The following is a 26,750-nucleotide window of genomic DNA, read 5'->3' as shown; positions in this document are numbered from 1 at the left end:
GGATTTGGGGCAGTGGGAGTACAGTTAAGTGTCGGTTTCCCTCACCTGTAATCTACAACACTGTCATGTAGATATACATTAATGTATATGATACACATTTATGTATATTATGTAGATATGTATTTCTAGGTTAGTCATAGCACTTAGCCCACACTAGTGACCTCTCCTGGACTGTTAGAGCCTTGCCAAGTGTTTCAATTAAGATTTGGCTACAGAAAGTTTGAAAATAACAACTCTCCCCTCCTTGCCTCTTCCAACTGGTTCCTGCCTTGGGCACGTTGGGATTTTCTAGAGCTTTTGGTCTTGCAGAACTTGCCAGGTGCTGTTTAACTACATGGGATCCAAACAGCATGTTGGAAATGGAAGCTTTCTGTTCTCTTCACCAACTTGAAATTTCTGTAATAATCCTGTTACTTGGGGTTATGTAGGGATATTGCAACATCCAATCTCCAGTTCACCTCTTTCCTTCGGTCTCTTTTGTAACGTGACTTCTTAAGCATGAGTAGTAAAATTATCATCACGTTGAAAAGTGAAGGAGGCTAATGGTTACATGGTTTCCTTCTTTATTTTTTTTTTCCTTTTCTTTTATTTTCTTCCCAGGAGGAATTTACTGGCTATGACTTTGAGAACAGATTGCATGTCCGCATACACGCAGCCTTAGCCTCTCTAAGGGAAGTAGTTCCACAGTGACGGACAGGAAGTCTTGTTATCCGTTCCCACAGTTTCTGCACTTTAAGATGAAGCAGAAGAAAAAGCTGTTGGGAAGACCAGCTTTTCTTCTGAAAACCACTTGTGCCAGAGACACTTTCCTAGTATGGTCAGAGTTGGTATGGCTTAGTGAAAGATTACAGTTTTAACTAAAGGTAAATCAACCAGGAAGGTTAAGTGACCTTGTGTTTTCAACTCTTCAGTTTTTATTTTGTTTAAACCAAGCTGAATGCAATTGTATGTACGTCTGTGGGTGAGCCTAAATAAGCACACATGATTTACTTCAACAATCGTGGCAGGTGTGGTTTTTAATTTTAAAATAGGTCCAGATCTAAAATATGCCAAGGGGAGAGCTTCTGGTTTGATTAGAATGATACGATAAAAGTAATTGGTGTAAATGTTGAAGTGGGAACAGTCAGAACACTTTTTTTTTTTTTCCTTCTATTTTTCCTCCTTTGAGCACATCGGCTAATGCACAGGAGGAAGAAAACTGTTCAGCCACAAAAAGCAAATCTTACTAAATTATAGTGGCTTATGTCAGTGACTTTGTGATGACCGCTGTGTGAATTTTAAACCTTACATCTCCTTCCATTTTTCATTCCTTCCCTCCCAACCCAACTCCTACCTGTCATATAAATTATGTCAATATTTAGGTACATTCTCTGCTTCTGGTACATTCCAGCAAATACTTAACTTTGACATGCAGTTATAGTGTGGGCAGTTCTTTTTTCTGCTCTTAATATCCTGAATATTATGTTAAAATACTTAAGCCAGATACCGTGATTTTCATATTTTTCATTCAAGCTGCCGCATCTTCATTGCAGTGACCTTTAAAAATACTTTAAAAAAACAACCAAACAAAAGACAAAACCAAAAATCTGCTTTGGTGGTTCTACCATAACTATGGTATCCTAAGTCTCTATATGGTATTCCAAACCTGTGGTGTTAAAATACTGAAATACCTCGGAGAGCTTAAAACTTTTATCATGACCATATAATTGTTAATACTTGGCCATCAGTGTGTTCATCTATAGTTCTTTTTATTACTTTTGCCTGTAATATGTAGTATCTCCTACATTCAGGTAATATCATATTCTAGGAAGGTAAATATTTTTTTAAAGAAGCTTATGAATGGAAATCTGACCAGAAAGTTAGTTGAATTTGTTACTTTGCAAAGCTAAGAAAACTCGATATCCTTGAAATAGTTATCTAAAAGCCTTATCTTTACTTTGGTCAGGTTGCCTTAAACAATTCCTTAGCTTAAACTTTTTTTTCCTTACCTATTTGTAGAATATGTTGCCAAAGTTTTAGACCTTGCCCACACCTAACCTTCATTGATTTGCTTTTGAGGTTGAATCTAAAGCAAGACTGATATGGAGGAGCAAAGTAATGTCCTATTTGGTAGGCCAAATGAAATGGTTGAGACACTTCTATTTCTCTCTAGAAATATACACCATTCCTGCTATGAAAGGCATTCCTAGAGCAGTTAAACACTTCTGTTGCAGTTTGTGAAGGAGAGGAGAGACACTTAACTCTTAAAAAAGCAGTTTTATTTTTCTATAATCTAGGTGTGTTACAGGTAGTACACTGGGGTTTTTATTCAACTTTGACAGTAATATTGAGTCATGAGTGTTCAACCTTGTTTGGTCAATCCAACTAAGTTTTGACTAGAAAACAATGTATTGTGTATATAGTGACTGCATAGAATTCAAATAACGATTTTAAAAATGGGCTTTAATGTACTTGAGATCTTATTTCGTCCTATCTGACTTTTAATGTTTTGCAAATCAGAGAGACAGTCCGTTCTAGGGTAAATAGCTAGAAATGGTAGTTACTGACAAAGTTCCTTTCAAACACACTGCTTAGATATAATGTGAGACTAGGCTGTTCAGGACACAAAGCACCTGCATGCGATTTGTGTTGGGATATCTAGGGTCTACATACTTGAAGGTAGCTAGCAAATTGTAGTAAATTTACTAAAAGGCCTGTTGTTCTCACCAGGCCAGGAGCGCGTATGGAAAGACACTATATATTCATATAACAGTTTAACTCTGTGGAAATTGCAGCTTTTCTGTGAATTTAGTGAATTATCACTGAAATAGCACTATCTGTTTCTGTATTTTTTTTTTTCCTCCCCTCGTAGGAGAATATCCTACGTTGTAAATGTCAAAATTATTTTTTTATGTTAGATTGTGCCTGTGAAGAGAAAAATTTCAACGGTATTTTCTGTAAACTGGTAAGTTTTTATACTTTGGAACTCGGAGGCATGGTCTAATAGCAATAATGGAATATGCATCTTGCTAGTTAATATGTTAAGATTATCTTTACTGGGTCAGGTATTTTTGTTGACGTTGATGCAGTTTCTATCTCAATATGACTCATTTCAAATAACTAGAATTTTTAGATGTCACAAGGTGGCATATTTATTGTGATGTACTGTAAATGTTGTTAATTTACAGAACTTGCACTTTTATATTTCTGAGTAAAATTAAAAGAAATGTGGACATGAGTTTTGTTCCCTTGCTCCTCAAATTTGTCTTTAAATTGGTGGCCTCGAGCAAGATGATACTAAGTACTGGGAGAACTTCTGGGATGTCAAGTGACTCTGTAACCAAGCTTTTCTAGTCAGCAATTACCTCAGGTTTTGTTCTTCCAGTATAATTACAGTCTCCTGGTTTAGAAAGTGAGTTACATGTGTCATGCTGAAATTAACCATAGAGTGAACAAGGTTTAAGATGTTTTTAAGACATCAAATTTACTTGTCCTTCATTAAAGAAAAAGAACCACACACAATTGTATTTGTTGTATTCTTACACTTTTGAAAAATGTTTATCATTTACTCTAAAGCAAGCACTTTAATTTCTTCTCAGACTGCGAATGCTTGTTTCATATTCTAGTTATGCTTTATTCTTAAATAAAATTCCCAAATGTTGTATTGAATTCCTCTTCAGTTTACAACAATGTAGGTGTCTTTCCAGCAGTTGATCATACTCACATTTAAAAACAGCTCTGTAACTGTTTGAAGTTTGAACAGGGGGAAGCGTTAGCTTGATACAGGTAGAGCTATACATGGTGTTGTGAGAGTGCTGGTTGAACCTGTCAGTGGAGTGAGAGCAGGGTAGCCTATAAAGGACATTCCCTTTCCAGTCATCATTACAAAATACTAACAGTGGTAGCAATACCTTTCCTGAAAAATTACGCAATCCCAAACAAGCATTATTAAAGCGAAGGTTAAGAAGTAAATTTATACTTGACTGTCTTCTAAGGCAGTTGGGCAGCCAGTGGCATCTGACTGGCACGCTTATCTTTGGCTCAGCAGGCATCCTAGAACACAAGTGGTAGACTTCACTGAAATTTGGGAGTAAGAACTACAGGTACTGATCCTTCATCCTGAAGGAACTGTATGACAAATTTTTATATAAATTAGGAGTTTAGGAAAAAAGGCAGCACAGGGAGTTGGTTTTGTGCTAATTACAGTTTGAGTAGTTGCTTATACGATACTGTCTTGCATCTGTACTCTTCCGAGGAGAGGTAGAAAAATACTGCTTCAAAATCTACTTTTATCTGGACAAGCAGACTTACAGAAGATGGAAATATACAGGCAAGCTCTAGTTCTGGTTCATTTTGACCAAAGAACAATGAAAATACGGTATTCTAGACCAAGATTCAACAGGCATGAGAACCTGCTGTTTCTACACAGTTATCTGTATCTATAGAGAATACTTCTAATTCATGCCAAAGCAAGTTCCTGTATGAAATTAGCTGGTGTACAAGGTACACTAGAAGAAAGATTGGGTCCTTTTACGAAAGGCTTACTTTATCACAGTGTTGCAGATCTGTATTTTCCCTGAACTTCAAAACTTGTTCAATTAAACAGTTATAAAAGTGTGCTGATGCTAGATGGCACAAAATGATACTCCTGCTCCACCCCCACCCCCGCCTCTTATGAGACAGGAAGAAATTCAACTTGAGGCAGGCTTTCCAGAGTTAAACACTGAATTATTTCTGTTTTTTACCACACTTCTATGTGTGTTTGGGACCCCAAAACTGGACCCAACATAGGTTAACAGGTTAGGTGCATGTTAGAGTTGCATATTGCCTCCCTGCTTCTGCTCAGAATCTCGATTAATTACCCAATTCTGTATTACAAATTTTATGTATATAAATTTTCATGACCTATTTAGCTGCTGTGTTTTGACCGCCAGCGTGTTTTACCACGGGGAGTTCATGTTCAGTTGCCTTACTGTTAGCTAGCCCTCGTATTTTCATTGCTACTTTTTTGAAAATGCTCTTTACCTTTTGATGGGACTTCTTCCAAGACATTCCAATCAAGTAATCTGCTAAGCTCCGCAGAACTGGCTGGTCCTCAGTGTTTTTCAGTTGTTTTTTGGCAAGCTGTGTTTATCTATAGGAGATGCCCAGAAGGGTTCCCAGGTAAAGGGGTTAAGAGAAGGAAAAAAAGCTAGTTTGAATTGAATAGTTGAGGGGGGAGAGAGATTATCAGGCTTTGCCGAGCAAAACCATTACTTAACAAACACCTCCTAGTCTTTCACTAAAAGCAATTTGTTTACTGTATTGCAAAAAAGATAATTGTACTGCTGGGGCATACACTTCTCCCCACTTGTAGCAAAGGCCCCAACAAAGGTAAAGACAAGAGTCAGATATGTGTGAAGATACCTTAAATAAAACCAGTGTATTGTACCTTTGGTAGGAAAAGCAAGAAGGTTTTCATGCAGATGAATGCAAAAAGCCCTACTTGGAATTCTACTGAATTGGCAGGTAGAAACACAAAGATGGTGCTTGCAAAAAATGCAAGTCCTCCTGCCTGTTTAGCTGAAGCTTTGAAAGAGATTGCAAGTTAAAAAAATTAAAACTGAACACACCCCACATGCCCCCAACCAGTATGTTTCATTAACCTGTTGTGAACTCTAATGATTCAATGAAGTGGATTTTTTTTTTTGGCAGAAAAATAAGGCTCATCTGGGACCTTGATATGCTGAACTTCAGTCCAATCTCTTACCTTCTTAAGACTTTAATGTTGTCTGGAAGCTGTTACTTCTGCAGATGGGGCAAAGGATGGTAGGACAAGGTAGTTACCTTCAATTGGGCAAACTGCTGTTAGGCTGAAAAGCTCTTCAGCTTGGGGCCAAAGGGTAACTAACGTATGGAGTAACTGGTACGCTTGGTATGATGGATTTACTCTAGATGGCTTCCAAATACAGCATTCAAGTTCCAGCACAGTGAATTAGTTTCCAGTCATATTTTTCCTGTAGCTCTTCGAAAGTTTCAGACATGCAGACTTCCTTGTTAAGGGCTGAAGCCTTTTTAAATATTTAAGGAGGTTTATGCTTCTGTTACCTCTGATAATAAATTTTTCTGTGGTGTATGATATCTGTACTTAATCATCTTTGAAGCTTTTGCTGTGCAGAGCTTTGCAGACCTAGAATTTTGGAAGTTTCCAAAAGAAGCAAATTTAGAAGTCCTCTTCTGGTCTGTATTTGTTAAGGATGGTTCCAAAGTAACCTTGCGACTGCCTTTGCACCCAGGTATGTTTAACGCCTTTATGGCTTCTCTATGTTCTCCATAGTAATCTGAAATTTTGATTTCTGTATCTCAGCTGTAGAGATACAGATATATCTCTACATATATCCTTGAAGTATATCTTATTCTTTCTATAGGATAGCTGTTCTTCCTAATTTCATAAGTCATAACATATTCCTATTTAACTTTTTTCATATTATAGTATGTGTTATCACTCTTGAGAACTGATGAGTTATTGTGAGAAGTTTTCTTAATGAGAAATTACTTGCTAAGGATCCTTTTATGGAAGAAGCATTTTGTGGTGAGTTTACTGTTAACATACTTTCCAGTAAACTAATTTGAAAGTGATACAATAGTCTGTTAATTTTGAATGACCTCTTATGAATATGTTGATTACTAAAGGAAGCTATTGTAGATAGTCAGAATGTTTTAGCAGCAGCGACACTTGAGTCTTCAGTACTGTAGGAATTCCTCTTGGGTTTTTATAGAGATGCAGACATCCAGGAATGCAAGAGCAGGTAGGTAAATTATGGTTTTCCAACTGTGATGAAGACTGAACTGTAGCTTTGTTGGTGGGTAAAAGTTTTTATCCTGTGGCAGACTCCTGATCATGGCTTGCCCCCATGATCTTCCTGCCTTCATGATCCTCAGAAACACAGTGGTAACCTTCAAAATACAGCGCTGTACAGTTACTTTTCTTGTGCTTCTTTTATTGGAACAGAAAAATATGTGTGTATCCACTGAAAGTATGTACTGGAAAACAAAAGTTGTCCCTGAGGCTGTTGAGGTTTGTTTGAAGTTTTGCCCTTCCAGTCATTAGGTTCTGCAGTATGAATGGAACCATATTAAGGAATAATCTTGTTGTTCTTTGGGTGTAGCTGCTGTGGCTGAAGAGATTACAGTCCCCAGCCATTTGCTGTGAGCTGTGAGCTCCTGCCAGAGGTCACTGCTGAACATCGCTTCTCGGGTGCTATATTTCGTAGTCTGTTATGTCAGTTTAAATCCCTTGGGTGTTGTGTGTCACCTATCTTAAAAGGCCAGGCTGTGAACCAGGGGATGGGTCTGTGCACCCAGCTCCCTGGTGTGGCTAGCAGAGGGGTGGGGGGGATGTGGCTGCAGCCTTTCTGCAGGTTGCAGCGTTGGATCGTGTGAAGTCATCATAACCCAAGACTGAGCACAAAGTTACATTCTTCCTGTGCTGGCAAGAAATGTCTCTGGTTTGGCTGCCTGCTGCTAGCGAGGAAAACTGGTGTTTCAGCAAAGGCAAAACACTTTTCTTGAAGGTGTTCTGCATGTGCTGCGGGTTCAGCCAGATAGGTGCTTGAAGGCAAAAGCTGGTGGCAGAAGCAGGGAGGGGTTTCATGGTGGTGTGGGAAGGGAGAAAAGGCAGCAGCGCAGGGGGTGTGAGCTTCCCCTGCGCCCCGTGGCAGGCAGCACCCACGGGTGCTCAGCCTCGCCCTCGCAGCCCTTGCGCTGCTCATCCTGAGTAATGGTAGCCACGACACTGTACTTTGGTCTTAAAAGACGTTATTGAGAGGGTTATAAATAGAGTTGTGCTCAAATTGTTATGTCCGTTAAATGCACCGGTTCTTGTGTGGCAGTGGCAATCAGGGTGTTTATTGCAGGAGAAAAGCTCTTTCTGGTAAGTGGCAGTGTCACCTGGCCGCAGAGTGCTCTACTGCCCAGAGGTAAGTTTTAATCATGTATTTTTGCCTCCTACTCCTTCCTGTAATCCTTTATGACCAACAAACTTAATGCTGCAGACACTGCTCAAACCTGTGGGTGATGCAAGGGCACTGTGACCATCCCTCCCGGCTGGGTGTGGCACCACCCTTGTACGGATCTGTTGGTGGGAGGCCAGGACCAGGAGAGAGCAAGTAGGGGAGGGGATGGATGAGGAGGAGAGAGGAGGAAGAAGTGTCCTGTAAACTCTTTGTTTGAACACGAATGGCTGTTCTGCCTCATTGGGTGCTTTAGTGGACCTTACCTTTAAAACAGTGAATCCAGGGCATGGGTTTGAATTCACATCGTGGTTCCCTAGTTGGCTGGCCACCTGCCGCCTAAACGTGCAGAGGGGAAGTAAAGGATTTGGTCACTGCAGATGGTGGATATCCCCTTTAAGTTAAAGGAGTGTTTGGGAAGGGGTGGAGGAAGGCTGTTGATGGCGTGGCAAGGGAATAGCAGCTGTGATCACACTGTTGGCATTAGACACCACGCTGGAGTGGGGCAGATGCTCAGCTGAGGTTTTCTGTTTGTCTGTACAGATGGGAAACTGTCAGCCAACTTGAGAGGGTGAAGATGCAGTCTTCAGTTTGGGCTGCTTGTTCCACACAGCCTCAAGGGCCTGCTCAAGGGGGTGAGCTGGGCTGCCATAGAAGATGACCTGGACAACATTGCTTAGTGTTTTGCTCTATTTCCAAGAGCTTGTCGCCTTCCGAAAAGGTTTGTTCCGACTGGTGCTTCATCTGAAGAGCTGAGCTGTTTGAGAGTGCTATCCCACTGCAGCTTCATTTCTGCTTTTGTTTTCAGGGCATCCAAATCTGGATATAACAACTGGTTGAAAAGTTTGAGATCATTAGCGGTAAGATGGTTGCTGTTTGTTCTTTCAAGGTATTTTGAGATAATGTTCTAGCCTGAATGGATGCAAGTAGTTTTCACTTTACGGGTTGCGTTCCATCTGTGTCTAGTCATGTGAAGGATGCACATAGGCTGTGGGCTATCAAAAAGTCTGGCATCTTCAGAAAGCACTTGATTCTATTTAATGTGGAAAGAATTAGTCCCCTGGATGCCGTACTTTCTCCTTGAGTATAGAGAGCAGCCTTGATGCCTTTAGTCATTCTAATTTTAAGATACTGCAGTGCGAACTGTCACACTCTAAGCAGATAGTGACTTTCTGCTTACATATTCCTTGTAAATAGATATTGTATCTCTTTGTTTATAAAAACATTATTTAGTTCTGTGGGGTGCTGATTCCTTTGGGAAGTGCTGGGAGCTTTCAGCTGCTCCTTGGGTTTGGCTGTAAGGCTGGAAGACCTCGTGCCGCCTGCAGGTTGTGTGGGACCAGTGATAGGGGTGTGTGTCTAGCCCACAGCCTGTTTGTATGTGCCCTACTGGTTTGGGGCTCCATCATCTGGTTACTATAAGGTTCAGCAGCTTCAAATATACCCTTTATTCAAAAAGGATGCCTAAGCTGGGTTCCAGGTAACCCAGGAACCAGCCAGCATTGAGACAGCCTTGGTCTGTAGATTGAGAGCTATACACTAAGGTAATTACAGCAATGAAGAGAAGCCCCAGCTATGAACAGAAAGTACTACTATCTTATTCCTAGCTTAGGCTCTCCTCTAAAAAAGCTAACCACTGCCAACTTCAGCACTTGAAGCAGTTTCCTTATAAAAATGACTGGTGGATGTTGCAGTGCAACTTGGCACCGAAGGCTGAATTTTGGTACATTTGCAAATGTTGCATTGATGATACTACACAGCAGGTTTTGCATAATCATGGAATAACGGAGTAGTTTGAGTTGGAAGGGACCTTTAAAGATCATTTAGTCCAACCCCCCTGCCCTTGGCAGGAACATCTTTCACCAGACCAGGTTGCTCAGAGCCCCATCCTACCTGCCCTTGAACACTTCCAAGGATGGGGCATCCACAGCTTCTCTGGGCAGCCTGTCCCAGGATCTCATTGTAAAAAATTCCCAATATCTAATGTAAATCTACCCTCTTTCAGTTCAAAACTGTTGCCCCTTGTCCTGTCCATGCAGGCCTTAGTAAAAAGTCTTAGTCTTTTTTAAAGCCCCCTTTAAGTATTGAAAGGCCACAATAATGTCTCCCCGGTGTCTTCTCTTCTCCAGGCTGAACATCCCCAACTCTCTCAGCCTTTCGTCACAGGAAAGGTGTTCCAGACCTCTGATCACTTTCATGGCCCTCATCCATGTCTTTCATCCGCTGTGGATCCCGGCGCTGAACACTGTACTCCTGGTGGCTCTCAGGAGAGCAGAGGGTCAGACCCACCTTCCTCCACCCACTGGCCATGCTTCTTTTGATGCTTTCTGGGCTGTGAGCACACATTGCTGGGCCACACTGCGCTTTTCATCCACCAGTACCACCAAGTCCTTTTCCAAAGGGCAGCTCTCAATCTGTTCCTCCTCCAGTCTTTATTGACACTGGGGATTGCCCCAACTCGGGTGCAGGACTTCGCACTTGGCCTTACTGAACTTCATGAGATTTCATATGGGCCCACTGCTCAGGCCTGCCCAGGTCCCTCTGGATGGCATCCCTTCCCTCTAGTGACTCAACTGCACCACTCAGCTTGGCCTCACCTGAAAGCTTGCTGAGGGTGCACTCAGTTTAACTCTGTCATTGATGAAGATATTAAATAGAGTTGGTCCCAGTGTGGACCCTTGAGGGGTTTCCACTTGGACATTGAGCTGTTGACTGTAGCTCTTTGGGGGCAGCCATCTGGCCAGTTCCTTATCCATCAAATAGTTCACCCATCGAACCCATCTCTCTCCAATTTAGCGGCCGGGATGCTGTGGCAGACCATACCAAAGACCTTACAGAAGTCCAGGTAGATGGCTTTGTAGCTCTTCCCTTGTCTGCTGGTGCTGTCACTCCATTGGAGAAGGCCACTAGATTAGTCAGGCACCATTTGCCTCTGTGAACTTGCCCTTGCTGGCTGTCTCTAATCAACTCTCCGTCTTCTGTATGTTCTGATGGATCTTCCAGGAGGATCCGTACCATGATGTTACCAAGTGTGGAGGTGAGGCTGGCTGATCGGTAGTTCCTAGAGATCCCATTACAGTTTTAAAAACAGGTATGATATTCCCCTTTCTCGGCACTGGGGACTTTGCCTGACTGCTGTGACTTAAGCGTGTTGGAGGGTGGCTGCTTAACGCAGCAGTTTTCTGTCTGAATGCCTGTCAGTGGCTTGCTTATTGTGACCTGACCCCTGCATGTTCACCGGTCTCTAATACAGGTCCTTCTCTGACCCCTCTCTTTCTGTGTCATCCATCCCCGACTATAACTGTGCTATGAGAGGCGATGATCAGAGAGGAATTCCTTTGCAAGCTCGAGCAAGGTTTCCTCTGGAGTCTCCTGCCCACAGTGCCAGCATGGGTTTTGGGACTGTGCACCAGTAGGTAGCTAGCTGGCTTGTATAGCTGCAAGGGAGCCTTTCTTTTCTGTGGCATTGCCTGATACTGACACTAGATTATAAATGGGTATGAGTTGGCTTGGGATGGCAGTCAGACTAATGTGGGTTTTTTTCAGAGAGGATTTAGCTCTATCATCCTTTGAGTTATGGCTCTCATACCTCGTCTAGTCATGACTTCAGAAAAAAACCTCAGTGCTGAGCTATGATGATGTATTAAAGACATCTCTTCTGCTACTGTGCTGGTTTTCTGTATTGGCCAACTCTTGCCCATCATGATAGAAACCAAATCTCTTCGTTTGTTGGGTTTTTTTTCAATGCTGAGGGTTTTACTAACCATGTGATGAAACACTCTTTTCATCTTCCAAGTACTCTCGTGTTCCTCCCCGATAACTAATCTAGAGGCCATTTTTCACTCTGTATTTAAAACTTGGTCGTGTCTTACCCTGTTCTTCACTTCATTAACGTGTCAGTTCAACTACTCGAGACTCTTGAGGAAGCTAAAATATCGCCATATATGCATCTATAATAACTTCTGTGGATCCAAAGAGAGTTCTGAGGTATTGCAAAGAGGAGCTGTACTCATCCAGCTGAGATATCTGATGTGCTTAATGTAAAAGGTTTAATCTCTTAACCCTTCAGTGTAGCAATGTTTGTGGGCAGGAGGTAAGAACGTAGCCATTACTGCAGGATCAGGAGTACCCTTGAGGCTTCCTAGGTTTTGAAGTGCTCTCTGAATTCTTATTTCCCCCTTATTGATAGGCAGGGAGCAAACCCCCTCCTTAAATTATTCAGTCTTTGCAACCCGGGAAGCCTCATAAATGTGCTGTAGAGCATCTAATTGAGCTGTTGTTGAAATCACTCTTATTTCAATGGGAACAGTTGCTCATGTATTGCCATTATGTGCTTTTTACCTTGCTGAAAATGGGAATGAGGGACTGGAAGAGAAGACATCACAGTACACAGACACTTGGTTTTCTGGGGAGCCTAAGCAGAGGGACAGGTGTACTGACACAGAAGAAGACCAGCTCCTTGAAAAACCTGATACTCAATATAGCTCCAAAGTAACTCAGTACCCATCAATTGCCAGTTCCATTGCAGAAAGCAGATCCTGCCCTGGATCTGATGGAGCTTCATCCCTTCAGGGACTGGTGTACATCCCTGCTAAGCCTGCACAGCTTGCTGCCCATGTGCTATGTAACAGTGATTCTTTTTATTCTGTGAGGGATGCGGCAGTGTGCAGACTCTTTATGAAGACTCTCAGTTCTCAGAGAATGAACTTACACCAGTAGAAGGTGCTGCTGAAGATGATGCTGCCGTGGAGGCCGTTAGGTCACAACCAGGAGTGCCGAGTCAGGGCCCTGTAGCTGGAGAACTAGGGCCTGCAGATGGACAGGCTCATGTCTCAACAAATGATGCAAATTGAGGTCCCTCAGTCCCCTTTTGGGAAGAACCATCACCTCTTTCACCATCACCTACTCCTGAAGATCCATTGCAGGCTGTGCCTTCCTGCAGCAAAGCTGAGGTTGCCTCAACCACTGAGGTTGCATCACTGTGCTGAGATGATGAGCCAGTTATGGATGCAGAGGTTCCACCTTACGTAGAGAGCAGTTTCCAGAGAAAATAATCATTCCCTTTGTAGACCAAACAGCTTATCTGTTAAAGATTGAGCAGCCATTAAATGCATACCAGGGCTCAAGTGCTACAACCTTAGGTCCATTGGATGATGATCTAATGTGCCATCCTGAGAGAATGGAATCTACAGCACAAGTGGAATCAGCTGAAAAAGTTCGTCTGGTCAGGTAAGAAAGTTTGGGGTCTTTGTGTCATCTTCCTGTTCCAGCTTCTAGCTTTGCAGCTTCATCTGTGGTCATTAAATGGAAAAGCATCTATGTCAGCGCAGGGCAGGGTAGAGATGACTTCTAAGAAACTACTGTATCAATACTGTCTGCTTGGCCCCAGTGCACGTGTGTTAGATCTACTGCCATCTACAACGTCTGTTCCAAAAGATGTGGCTAGCTGTGGGCAGGACTTCCACAGGCAAACATACAGGTACGAGTGATGGGAAGGTGCCTATCGATGCCAAATGGTCTTGCTCAAAACAAGCTGGATTTTCTGAAACAGGGTTAAGATACCTAATACGTAATAACACGTGCTCTGTGGCTGAAGAGAGATGACCAGCTGGAGGCTTTGTTTTGATTCTCCTCCCTTGAAAGTTCTTATATTACAGCACTGACCTAGGCGGTTTTCCATTAGAAAAAAAAAAATACAGTGGTGGTTGCCTCTGCTGTCTTGAGCTTGGTGAGTTTCTGTAGCTGGACTAAACACTTGTCACCAGTTCCACAAACAGCAAGAGTGCTGGTGCTCACCTTTCGTGGTGAGGCTGTCACCAGCATCTCTTCCCTGTGGTGACACGTGCCCAGCTCATCCCTTGCCCAGCTGGAGAAACCCTCCACGGTGGAGCTCCCCTGCCCTGAGTCTCCCTGGTACTGCAGAATCCATCCCAAGCCCCAGGAGAAGCAGTACAGCTGAGGTTTCAGCAGAGCATTTTGTAGAGGAGAGCTGAGCTTGGGCAGATTTGTAAATTAACATTGGCTTTTCTTAAAAAAAAATCAAACTTTTAGGGGAGTTTGACAGACTTTGGTTTCAGAAACACCTGGTAAATACTTTTCCAGAAGAGCCTCTGCTCTGACCATAGAGAGTTTTACTTTTTCTAGGCTGCAGGTGTTTGTCAGCCCCATACCAAACTGCTAGGCCAGCTCTCTTCTCTAACATGCTTGCTTCACCAAGTGTAGCCATGTCTGTTTTAGACATAAGGGTTTACAGAATTCACTGCTCCTGATTCCAGCGCTCTTATTTTTGTATCTTTGTAGCCATGGTATCAAGTGAAGCGGGACAGCTCCCTCCACATTCTAATGTGTGGACCTTCTGTCACCTAACTGACTTGAGACCAGGTCAGAAATCGCCACCATCCGTCTCTCCTGCTGGAGCTGGTGTTCCTTATTCCCAGTCAACCCTCAGCCTTCCCTGGAGGGAAGGTCATCAATGTGGTCAACTGTCACAAGTATCTGCTCCAATTTCTGTGATGCAAGAAGAAAGCAAGAGAAGTGCTCCACCTTTCATTTCAGTGGGTTCTAATGTTCAGAACACACAGGACTGGGGAAACCTATTCCTCGCCCTGCTGTCTTCGCACAGCAGGAAGCAGGTGCCAGGAGATTCACTACTGTCCTGGTCTCAGGTGCCAGGCCTGCTGTTGACGAAACGGATACGGCAAGCCCCAATTCTAATTCTGCAGAGGAAACTGCAGTGAAGCCATGCACACCCGGTGTTTTCTCAGTTGCCATCCCTCTGGATGATGCGATACCTACAAAGAAACGCTTTCCAGCTGATGCTAAGCGCCCAGGTATAAATGCTCTTGCAGAAAGCTACGGCACCACAGGACAGATCACCATTACTCCAGGTCCTCTTGCCAGGGCAGGGTCTTGAAGAAGTAAGCTTGCTTCTTGCATGGGTCTTGCAGAGGGAGATGCTAGCATTTGGATTTTACTGCTAAAAGCTTAATTAGGTTTAAGATCAGTGGTTAAAGTACTTGTCATATATACCAGGCCCAGTGCCTTCCTCTGCTTGTTACACTTTGCAAGTAGTAGTACCAGTCTTGCTCTGGTTTTAGCCTAAAGTAACAAAGTTTTTAGTCTCATATTTACATACGTCTTTATGCCTGCAGCCTGACCTTTCACCATTTGTGTAATATTCAGAATGGGACAAAATACCGTCACCTTAGAGTACACTTAAGTAGCCATTAAAGTAGTTCTTGCTGTGTATTTTCTACCGCGTTCATGTTATTTTTTTAAACAGGTTGAGATGAGAGGCTGTTTGGACTTCAGGAACAGTTCAAGAGGAATGCAGTTTACACTGTAATAAATCAAATAATGCAAATGCTCCAAAAAAGCCAGCAGTTAAAATGCATGGGAATGCAATTCTGTGTTCTCCTAGCACAGCACAACATCCTGAATGTTGACTCCATGTGAATTATGACCACTGATAAACATCTGTTGCAGCTGTTTCACTTCTTCACTGTGCTAACATCATGTATGCATAAAGCCCAATGATTCTGACAAACTACACGCAGAGCCGAAGTTAGTTCCTTGTAAGCAGGCATAGTCTACACTGTTGAGGTTCTGTTCCAGGAAGGAACTGTACACAAAAGTCAGGAGCAAGAGGACAGTCCTACTATCAACTAAAGGAAAGAATTATTCTTGCACATGGTCAAGTCATTCAAACTAGAGGTTTATCAAGGAGGACAGCTGAGGTTATGCTTCTTGGAAGGGGTTACAGAATAAAATCTGTTCTTATGAAACAAGTTGCTCAAAACAAAAGAAGCAAAGTTGATGTTGTGTAGAGGTTTCCCCTTCTTGAACCTGGGGCAGGGCAGGAAGGACCTAAATGCTTTGTTTAGGAAGAATGAGCACTGGGTGTTCATGCTGTGTGACCGGCTGAAGCACTGACCCAACAGCTAGACTTTCTACAGCTCTCGGACTCACAGTTGAAGTTGCACAGGAATTAAGACAGGCTTCAAGAAATTCTGGCCAGAGTCTTGGATTGGGGGCAGAGATGAGGCTCCGAGAGACAACGCAGGTATTCAGTTTCTGCATCTACAAGTCCCAGTGAGATCTAGGCCCTCACTCGAAAGGCTGCCGAAGAAAAGTCTTTCCCTTACCTATGCAAATAAGCACTGGCATCACTACCTGGGTAATTCTAGTAGTGCACAGAATAAAAATAGAAAGTATCTTATTGCCTTACTAATGGTTGCAGTAGTCTACCCTCAAGCCTCGAGCTGCAGCCTCACTGCATCTTTAAGGAGGAAGCGCTTGGCTCCCCAGCCGCCCCCCTCCCATAAGCAAACTGTTCCTGCTTAGGGGAAAAGAGGTCCCTGAAGCACAGGAAAGCACATTGCAGCAGCTTTTGGAGTAGGCTTGCTCAGAAAGGGTCAGCACTGTCAAACACCACTCACTTTAGACTAGATGCAAGAAGTTTTGAAGCCTTTATTTAGTAGCAATTAAATTATTTAATTAACACTAATCTCCAGACAGCAGTTAAAATATTGTACAAAGAGCAGCTTGCCCTCTAGAAGCTCTGTACACAGTTCAATATAAACTTACACTCTAAGATTGAACGCACCCCACTGAAAAGGGGTAAAGCAGCTGTGCACAGGAGGCCTCACTGAGGTGCTGTACTACCTTTGAAATGCACAAGACTTCCTCCCAGGGCATTTGCACGGTACAGACACCGGTCCTGTGCCCCCTGCCATGTTCTACCCAGTCCTGGACTGATTAGGTTCTTGCCTTTTTGCAGTGGTGCTGGGCACCAGAACTTCTAGTGTGTGAAACAGGTTCTTTTAAAACCTGTAGTGTGCAGTTCAATCAAATCTGTAGGTTATTTAAATGGCTCTTAGTTCCTTAAACCATAAGGCTGGTAGCAAAACAGGAGAGCAAAATTCAAAACACACTGCACAAAACATTGAATAAATACCTCTGAGTAATGTTACCAGCTTAAACAACTGCATTAACGCTCCAGAGACAGGAACGCTTCTGGAATCTCTGGCCAGGATTCAAGGGAGTTACTTTAGTAAAAGAAAAGTCACTTTATGAAAAAATTACATCTTTACAAAAAATGACACACCCTTCTTCATTTAAGAACAGAATATTGCAGTTACTGTGTGTGCTTTGAAACATTCCCTTGTCACAATAAATAAAACCAGTTTTACTTGTGCCAATGTTATCTATGAAAGAAAGTATTCACAGAACAGCCGAAGGTGTTCTATTGCTCATACACCACAACCTAATACAGGTGTACTCGGCAAACAGGGCAGCTTGAAACCATGGCAATTTACTTCATCCACACAGGACCCACCATTGGCCAGAAAAATCATTCCCCAACCTATGGGACTGCAGATCGTGTACCACCAGATCTACTGCGGAGATGCTTAATATTCCACTTGATACCATGTCAGTTTTTTCAGGAGATAAGTAAAATAAGGGAAAACATTAAAACAGATTAAGACTTATTTGTATCAGTCACAGGCTCCTTACTGCATTTTAATAAATATCGGGCAAGTTAAAGTAGTTTCTGTCCCAGTAGTTGCCAGAATAAAGCCAGTCCTGTGTACCAGTATAGGGATTGGGGCCTTGGTGGAACCATCTGCAAGGAAACACAGCATGTTAGTGAAGCTGTTAACACACACTATTACAGAAGTTCAGAACTGCTTTGCTGCATCTTCAGCAGTTCATTGTTCAAAGTAATTACTGTGATCACAGAACCCCTCTTGGTTTAAAATTCACGAGTGAATTTGAAGTCGTCTTCAGCGGCCAGGATCTCCCCATTCGTCACACGACTTACAATGTCTCCTAGGGGAAATTACTGACACCAGTGTTTTGTCGCTTGAAGCAGTCAAGACTATCACATAAAAAAGGGCCGGTACAGTTTCAAAGCAGTTGTGAACAATGATTTTGGCATGCATAAGCAGTAACAATTTTTGCAAGACATGTAAACACCACAAGCACTGCAGTCCTGAAAACAGAAAAACATTATTTCCCCTTGGTTTTTAAAGCCTTGTTTTGCAATGCACTTAACTCGGACCAAGTGTAGATGAAATCACCCACAGGCTGCAGGAAAAGGCCTGGCTTATTACAACTTAACTGTGTTGCATTACGCTGTTAGCCATGGGAGGCTCAATCTAAATGCCCAGAAATCTGATTCCACCTGCCAGAAGTCACCTGCACGCTCTTGCTAAGCTGGTCGTTGGTAGAAACGCTTCTTTCCTTCCCTCTCCCCTCCTACCTAATCTGGAGGCACCGTGTGTACACGTGCACTGCCGACACCTGCATGTGTACGTAACCTTTTGAGGGGGGCTGTGTATCGGAGGTAAGGTATCTGTAAATAAGGTGCACCCAGAAGGCCATACCGCTGGCAAGTTATCTCAGTGGTGAGTACAACCCTGCCAAATCACCGTGGCACGGACATTTGTCCTTCCTCCTCTCGCACCGCTGTGTCTGGCAGTCCTGCAGCCCGTTGCCGAACGGCACTCTCGGTTTGGGCCCAGTTACTCCATAGTCTGCCTCAACAGCACACACCGCACAGTACCAGACCTTTTAGCTTCTTGTTGCATTTTGCCAAGCCGTGTTTGTGGCACAGATCAGCTTGCTGCAGGCTACTTCTCTGCTTAATATGCTCCACAGCTTCCTTTCACCTCCTCAACGGCCACAAGAGCCAGTTCTTTATGTGCTTCACTGCAGCGAACACTCAAATAAATCATGCGTGCAAGGCAACCCATTTTAACTCAGGTCTTCCCTTCGAGGGTACCGTAAGCTTTCAGAACAGAAATTAAAGCACGTTCGGACCAAATATGACTTGACCTTTTTAAAAAGCAAAACCACAAAGGCCACCAGTATCACAGCGTCACATCACAAAGCAGGGCTGCTAACGGGTAAGTCTTCCTTGGCTCAAAAGATCTGAGATGTGTATCAGAAGAAACGCCTTGTACCATCTTCACGGTGGTAAACTGGACAGTCGAACGCTTAAACGGTTCTCCTGCTGTCCTGGTTAAATGAACCGAAGTCAACAGAAGACAGAAGTCATTCACCCCTGGTGCTGCACGTGGTTCACTACTGCATCACCTCCACGCAGGACAAGGCAACTATTCCGAAGTAACTGGTGTGTGCGCCTGTGCGTGTGTCTAGTTCACCTGAGCTCCCAGGAAACGGCAGCTCATTCCAGAGCGCAAAGCCAAGCATTTGCCGAGGGGCAGGGCTGTAAGCGCAGTTACCTCATCTCTCAGAGGAAGGAATTGTGCCACCCAGGACCTCGCTTAGTGTGTCTTTGACACTTGTACAGGTCAGGGCAGTGTACCCCTCCTCCAGTGACAACCTACTTCAGCAGGAAGGGGAAAGGCGATGGGAAAAACTCAATTTGAGGAACATAGGAGACCCAAAGGAATCAGATATTGCAGCCAGGTAAGTGATAGGAGGAGGAGGAGACTGATTTTCATCAAAAGCAACAGACCACTACTGTGTTTCAGAACTGGACTAGTCTTTTACCCAAGGTTTAAGACTCCTGGTCAGTCTCTAAAGCATTAAGTGTTCAACACAAATCACTTCTTCAGAACCGCCAAGACCCCGCTTCTAAAGTGGATTCAAAATAATGAAAAGAATCAATAGGCACTTTGGATAACTGTCTGACGAGTGAGGAGCTCTACTAGACAAAGAAGTCTGCTTTTCTGTGGCAAGAAAATGGCAGTTACATCAGAGTTTATATTACACCGCAGATGAAGACCTATGGTTCACTTTCTGGGAACAGGTAGGACAGCTTCCCTTCGCAGTATGCATTTTTTGCCCCCAAAGCACAACTCTTCCTACACACTTCACATTCACCCTTTGGAGGCAGTCACACCTGGCATGCCAACAAAAGAGATCAGACACTAGGAATTTTCTGCCATAACTTTAGAATCCTGGAAAAGAACTCTTAGAAGATATCCCAGGCAAGTACTAAGCAGGTCTACAGTACCTGCACAACAGCAACTGAAGAACCTTGTGAATGGTTTCTGCATTGCTCTGAGTTGCCCTGTGGAAATTCCCCAATTTCCAATACCAACCTCAAGGTGCTTTGAGCTATACCTTAAGCTACTGCAGGCACCTGGAAGAACACAATATAACGAACCCTTGCTTTGAAAACACTTGGTGAGGGCTAGAACCACTCTGAATTCAGGAAAGGAAGAGGGAGGCGCAAGGCTGTCCAGCACTTAACACATTTACTTGGAAGCATTACAAAGATGTTATTTTCCATCAGTCTCGGGGCAAACAAACCCAAACACTTCAGAAGAGCAGGCACAGGAAAAAGACAAAGGCAGACATGTCCAAACCTGGGACTCTGGGATGATGGGTGACTTCATTTGAGAAAAAAAAAAAAAAAAAAAAAAAAAGAAAAAAGTGATTTATAGTTACAAACAGACATTTTAAAGATACTTAATCCACAGTGTCTGGCTGTCTTAATAGCTAGTTGACAGGGAAGAGATGAAGCTTGCTTACTTTTAAAGAGTTTAGCCCTACCTTTTTTTTTCTGTGAAGACACCACCAATGTTATTACTATACTTTTAAATAGACCGTGTCTGGTCAAACTAGACTCATTTCATGATGTTTTCAGTTTCAACTTCGCTTGTGTGTAAGAGCTCCCAACTGACTCTCACAGTAACAACAAAAAACCCCCAAACATCCTGGCAGATCCCTTGTAAGCTAACTTTTCCCTTAGCTCTTCCAACTTCTGTAGTTAGCAACCCTCTCAGAAAGACGACCAATGACTTGGATAGCTGGGTGATACAAGTTTTGCACTGACTTTAAGAACTGTACACAGTGGGAATTGCAGTATTGCCAGCAGACGGCAACTGATCTGAGAAGTCACGGCAGTAAGCTATCAGGTCCACCGGGGGAAGCATTTCCTCCTCTCTGTGGCCGAGCATGCAAATTTGAGGCAATTACCAATTTATCAGCAAAAACTGTCCTTACAAGCAGCTATCGGTGGCAACATCTTTTTCGCGTCAGAACCAAGAGGTGCTCAGGAAAGACAACACAGTTTGTATTTGAATACGGGTGTGCAAGCAGTGAGGGAAGGAACTGAGACCAGCCCTGATGCTTCTCCCTGGAAGCACTACAGCCTGCACATACAGCAGCGGTACTACCAAACCTGAGGATGCCAGCTCTTCGTGCTGACACAACACTGCACGTCACCGGCGTGAACTGGCAGTTAACCTGAATATTCAAAACCTTTATGTAATAACATGAACACAGAAGCAAGCACGCTAACCTCGTCTTCCAGTCTTCCTCTGACTTTGAACGATTTTTGCGGGCAGTCCTTTGTTTTTCTTCTAGCCTCTTCTTTTCTTCACTAGCTAGATCTTGAAGGAATAAAACCACACAAATAAAAATAAAGAGGATGTTAAAGTGTAATATAAGACAGGGCCATTACTCCATCTGAGCCAGCAAATAAATACGGGAACTAGTAGAAGATGTCCGTTTAAAAAGCTGCCTACATAACACAGAAGGCTTCTCGTTTAGTCTAATAGTGACGCCAGGCCAGCTGTGGCACAGGATGAAACTGCTAAATACATGTTTATGCTTGTGGCCCGAGGACCCTGAAAATGTGTTTGCTGTAGACAGCAAATGTGAGCTAGGGGAGGTGCCATACCTAGAATTTATTTCAGTAGGGAAACTGATTAAGATAATGCTGGATTTACTTCAGAAGTCTGACCTCCTGCTTCTTGTTAAGGTTTGGGGTAAATTGTTACTAGTGCCCAGTCCCTGGGCAATAAGGGTTTGGAATATTCATTTCCAAACCACAAAGAATTGTCTCTCTGCAGTATCCCTTCTTTTTTTTTTGTTAACACACTAAGATAGCACAGATCACAGACCTCAACAAGCAGAGCAGTTGCTTCTGTTTGGCACAAGGGATGGTCAGAAGGTCTGAGGAGTAAGTCAGACTAAGAAGCAGATTAGGTGACGGGCGATCTCTTTCACACCTGAATCCTCGAAAAGCATTTCATAAACATCACATCTTAGAAAGACATAGTTGAGAGAACCATTTTTGAAGACTATCAGCTGTTCCCAGTTACCTTGCCAGCTACTAACACACTGCGTATTACCAGTCTGTCTGCTAGAGGAACTTTATGGTGTTACTACAGAGCTGGGGAATATGGCCCATTGCAGATAGCGTAACTGTTTGCACTTCAAGTTTAGACAAATTACTGGGGATGCTCTGAACCAAGTACATCCATCCTGCTGGCCACAAAAGAATCACACAGGCTGGAGACTGGTTGTGGGAATTCACTGATCTGCTTTTTTAAAAGTTTCAAATAAATGGTTATCAGCTTCTGTGAAAAAAAAAAAAAAAAAGCACAAGTATAATTGCACTGTATTATGCCTGTGTCACTGTTTTTCGTACCTAGACCTCAGAGTACCTATCAGATGTGGTCACAGCCATTGCCCTATTACACAGGTGAAACTGAATCAGAGGTTTCATGACTTACCCCAATCACTAAGCAATCCAGAGAAAGCAAGAGCCCCTACGCTTTTAGTCTACAAAGCTGGCCATCCTGCTTTAATACGCAAAATGCCAAAGGAGCAGAAGAGGGCCAGGGGAAGGCTGTTCCACACCGTATTGAAGGATTTAACACCGAGTCATGTGTCAGAATACTAAGACACTTTTCACTCTATGGCATCTACAGTAATAATTTCGATGAGGTTTCCAAGAAGTACACTGTCCCTACTCACTGGAAATCTCATAATGCATTTCTAATTCACTATTCCAGGACAACAGAAGTGTTCAACTCCCAGTGAAGAATGATTCTGTATTAACTATATTTTTTGGCATTACAGTTTCACTTAAATATTTTAGACTGTATTTCTCAGAACTGGTATATCAAAATACTTCTTTTGCATCAGGCTAACAGAAACAGAAAACTGAAAATTTCACAAATACTCCCTTTCGATGCTCAGAGATTTTAGTCTTAGGCTAGTTTCCACTTACAGGGCTTGACTACGGAGCACAGCAGAGGGCCTAAAGCTAAATAAATAGCATAGCATCGTGAAGTTTACGATTCATGCTTACATGGAAGATCATAAGCAAGGAGGTGGCATGGTGGGCTGCTGGCCAGCAGCTAAGCACCCACAAGCCACTTGTGCACTCCTATCTACTCCAGTGGGTTAAGGGAGAGAATCAAAGAGCAAAAGTGAAAAAACCTTACAGGTCAAGGTAAAGACAGTTTAGTAAGTGAAAGGACAGAAAAAAAGGAGGAAACATTGATGCAAAGGCAATCACTACCTTCTACCAGCAGACCTGTTTCCAGCCAGTCTCCCAAGCAATAGCTGCTTCCCCCTGACACAAAGAATTTATTGCTGAGCATGATGGTACATGGTTGGAATATCTCTTTGGTCAGTTTGGGTCAGCTGTCCCAGTTGTGTCCTCTCCCAGCCTCGTGCCAACCCCAGAAACAGAGGGCCTTAACACTGTGCAGATGCTATTCGGCAATAGCTACAACAGTCTCGTGTTATCAACACTGCTCTGGTCACCAACGTGGCCAAAACGTTTGTCAAACACAGCACAATATATGGGCTGCTACGAAGAAACTCCATCTCAACCAGCCCTAGTACAGGTGGATGACATACCTTTCTAGAAGTTTACTGCAACCTGCAGAAGGCTGTACTAAAGAGTTACTGTCTTGCAGCATGGAGGAATGTATCTTTATGGGAAGCTACTTACTCTAACAGTTCATCTAACAGCTTGAATGTGGAATTTACTTTTTCCCCAGTCCCTCAGTTTTAGCATAAAATATAAAACCACCGTTGCCAATAACTGAAGTTACCTATTTCTCCATTTTCCATGGCTCTGATATCTGGTCGTAGCCGGCAGTCAGTTTTGGGAATGACACTCTCCATTTCTTTGTCCAACTCATTCAAAGCCATAGCAAAGCTAGTAAAATTATACATCTGAAATTCAGAGACAAAGATAAAATGTGACTTTACGATGTCTCTAGCTGCTAATCTTAATACACAAGAAAGCTGCCATCTGAAAACAAACATCCAAGCGCTTTTTTATTATTTAGTCACTCAAGATAGGAATACTCAAGATACCAGCAAATCTGCACTGTCAGGCAGCGTGTAGGTGATCCTTGGTGTTTCTGTTTAAGCAGGCCAGCATCCAATTACTCAGTGCACTATTTCTCTCTTATCTTCTTTTTCCAGTCCTACTGGTATTTTCCCTATCTCTGTAGAGAGATTCCCCCTTGATTAACCCACTGAGGGCACTTTTTCTCATTCCAATTCTTTGTCTTTCCAGTTGCACACATACCCTTGTATTCCACCCACTGGCTCTCAAGCTCCACAGCCCTTCATGCACCAACGCACGCTATGCAGGCTCTGCCATCTCCTAGCAAGTACATGTCGTCAAATAAAGCACTTCAGAAGAGACTTCTCACAAGGTAGGCACCTCAGCAGGGGGAGCAGGGTAGAAAGGAGAGGTGGGGAAAGTCCCCATACCACTAGCTACACGAAGCGTCCTGTTTTCCAGAGAAATACCACTAACTCTGGAGTCATGCCTGTGGCAGTCATCCTTCCAACCCCCCATTATAGAGTTACAATTGTAGTGGGAAAGTTTGTTGCAATAAACAGGTGACTTGAGACTTAATGAAAAAGACATCAAATGGATTTGTTTTGTGTTGAACACAGTAACAGGATAGCACACACTTTCAGTAAGCAGAAGCATAGCTGACCTGTGCTGAATTTGGAGGTCTTGGAGTTATCTTCCATAGCAAAATACTTCCAGGAATAACATACACACTCTCAGAATCTGGCAGCGGCATCTCATCTGGGTCCTCAGTATTGCCCACCTAAAGGCAGCACACAAAGACAAGAGGAGGTCATAAACCATCTGGAGTCATAAACCATTTACACCCATTCATTTCAACACTGGAACTTACGTAAAATTATTTCCTTGACCAAAAGTAAGTAATTTCAGCAACAAAGAAAGTTTTCTAGATGTTTGGCAAGAAGGATAACAGCACAAACAGCGCACTCCCAATTCTTTCACAATGGAAGACTACCAGCAGTTTCCTGCATCAATTTCCTCATAGATATAATCTGGATGTTCAAGTGTTATGAAATGCCTATTTTTCCACCACAGACATGTCCCGTTTCCTTAAACACAAGCATTTCCATGCCTGATATTTGACTCCATTGCTGCTTCATTAAAGCTGAAGAACAGAACTTACATTCCTCACCCTTCCACATCAAAGGAACACCAGCACATAATGCAAACGCCGCCTTCAGTTTGTGCACGACAGAAAGCCCTACGCTACTGCTCTTCGCTCAGAGGAACCTGCCTTTCCATTGACCACTATACTACTGAAACGGCAAACTGCAAAGGTTAAATGAATACCCCAGATTAGCCACTTCTTTTGGGAAGGGCATCCTACGAAGGCAGACATACACAGCCTGAAGCAGCTGCAGGCACAGCACTGTGACGTGGTTTTCCCAGAAAGGGAAAAACTCCACCCAGGGGTACAAGGGCAGTAGAGAATAACTGGTGGTCACAGTGTAGATGTGACCTGAAGTAGTTCTTAAGCATCACCCTTTTTACAAACAGCTTTAAAGCAGCTGGGGCCCAATGCTGCTGACGCTAATTCTGCCACACAAGCCTATGTTACAATACTGAACTAAAACCAGCTAGACAATGAATACGGCTCTCCTAAGAAAACTTGGTGTCACTAGCACAGCTAAAAACAGCAGCATGTTTCAAAGACACTGGAAATTAAAGCTGCACTTAAAGGCAACTAATTCTTTGAATGCTTTGGCTACATGCCAACTGCTTTAATCCTGCTGTTAATAAGCTTTGATCTCTGATGGCTGCATCAGATAATACAGACTGATGTTTTAGCGCAGAAAAATCCAGTACCCAAACTGGTCTTGGTTGAGCTCTTAGAAGATTCATGTGTTACTCCTCCAAGAAAATTAGGAAGTAGTAAGGATTCCGTTTCACTGTGGAGCACTTGGGTACAGTGCTTTTAATAACGAACAGGTCGCAAAGTAACCAGAACAACATGCAGACCAGGTTCAGTCCCTCAGCTACTAGGAAAACAAACAGGGCTTTTAGTTGACTACATCTGAACTGTGCTGGCAACCTGCCATTCTTTCCTTTAAAGGATACCAATCAGCCTTTCAGAAATAGGGAATTTGAAGCAGAACAGGTTAGAAATATATACTTATATCAAAACAAAGACACTTCAATACCAGACTGTCAAACTCCAAACCAACTTTTATAGAAATGCTACAGTACACACTGCAATTCGTGCTTGCTGGATACATAATCTTAAAAATGTGGTAAGAATTACAAAGAACTAGGTAAAAAGTGAATTTTCATGTGCTCTTGCCACAGTGATCCGTATTTTATACTCGGCACTACTCAACCTCTCAATATATTTCTAGCAGGGTAGCAAGTGACTTTGCCAAAGCAAGACTTCTGTAAAAGAGGCAAATGTGAGGGCAGTAGCTGTCGCCTTACATTATGCTCTTCCATACATTTGCACTGACAATTCGGCATGAAATGCTTGGTCTTGATTAAAGAAGGCTCCGGTTCATTCAGAGCAGAATCACCCTGGTGTAACCCCAGGTTTACTGTAACTCTCCTGATGTTGGTAAAATACCACCTTAGCATACATGAAGGTTTGCCTAGCTCCCTGCAAAATTATTTTAAGTTTTATCCCTAAAAAAAATCAAAGGGATTTGGGGGGAAAATCCAAGACAACTTGCAAAAAG

The 26,750-nt window shown here is 43.0% G+C and overlaps 3 protein-coding genes across 7 annotated transcripts in view; 2 read left to right on the top strand and 1 right to left on the bottom strand.

The window, feature by feature from the left end:
* TTC39C (tetratricopeptide repeat domain 39C) overlaps window positions 1-3,217 on the top strand; it is a 37,587-nt gene extending 34,370 nt beyond the window's left edge. The window contains exon 14 of the mRNA XM_056333588.1: window positions 601-3,217. Coding sequence (XP_056189563.1) covers window positions 601-690 — 90 coding nt within the window. The 3' untranslated portion in view covers window positions 691-3,217. The remainder of the gene's footprint in view (window positions 1-600) is intronic.
* A 5,439-nt stretch (window positions 3,218-8,656) lies between these two features.
* Window positions 8,657-15,240, top strand: CABYR (calcium binding tyrosine phosphorylation regulated). Its single transcript, XM_056333589.1, is given in 4 exon segments — window positions 8,657-8,830; window positions 10,100-10,226; window positions 14,271-14,557; window positions 14,560-15,240. Coding segments are annotated over 2 exon segments (609 nt in total). The 5' UTR covers window positions 8,657-8,830; window positions 10,100-10,226; window positions 14,271-14,272; the 3' UTR covers window positions 14,884-15,240.
* Window positions 15,241-16,419: 1,179 nt separating this feature from the next.
* OSBPL1A (oxysterol binding protein like 1A) overlaps window positions 16,420-26,750 on the bottom strand; it is a 78,467-nt gene continuing 68,136 nt past the window's right edge. For 4 of the 5 annotated variants that reach the window (XM_056333583.1, XM_056333585.1, XM_056333584.1 and 1 more), the window contains 4 exons: window positions 24,710-24,826; window positions 23,804-23,927; window positions 21,250-21,340; window positions 17,602-20,335 (listed from right to left, as the gene is read on the bottom strand). In XM_056333583.1, coding sequence (XP_056189558.1) covers window positions 20,137-20,335; window positions 21,250-21,340; window positions 23,804-23,927; window positions 24,710-24,826 — 531 coding nt within the window. In that variant the 3' untranslated portion in view covers window positions 17,602-20,136. The other variant, XM_056333586.1, reaches the window with a different exon arrangement.

The sequence above is a fragment of the Falco biarmicus genome, chromosome 3, assembly GCF_023638135.1.
Source record: "Falco biarmicus isolate bFalBia1 chromosome 3, bFalBia1.pri, whole genome shotgun sequence".
Taxonomy (NCBI): domain Eukaryota; kingdom Metazoa; phylum Chordata; class Aves; order Falconiformes; family Falconidae; genus Falco; species Falco biarmicus.
This window is presented reverse-complemented; position numbering and strand designations above follow the sequence as displayed.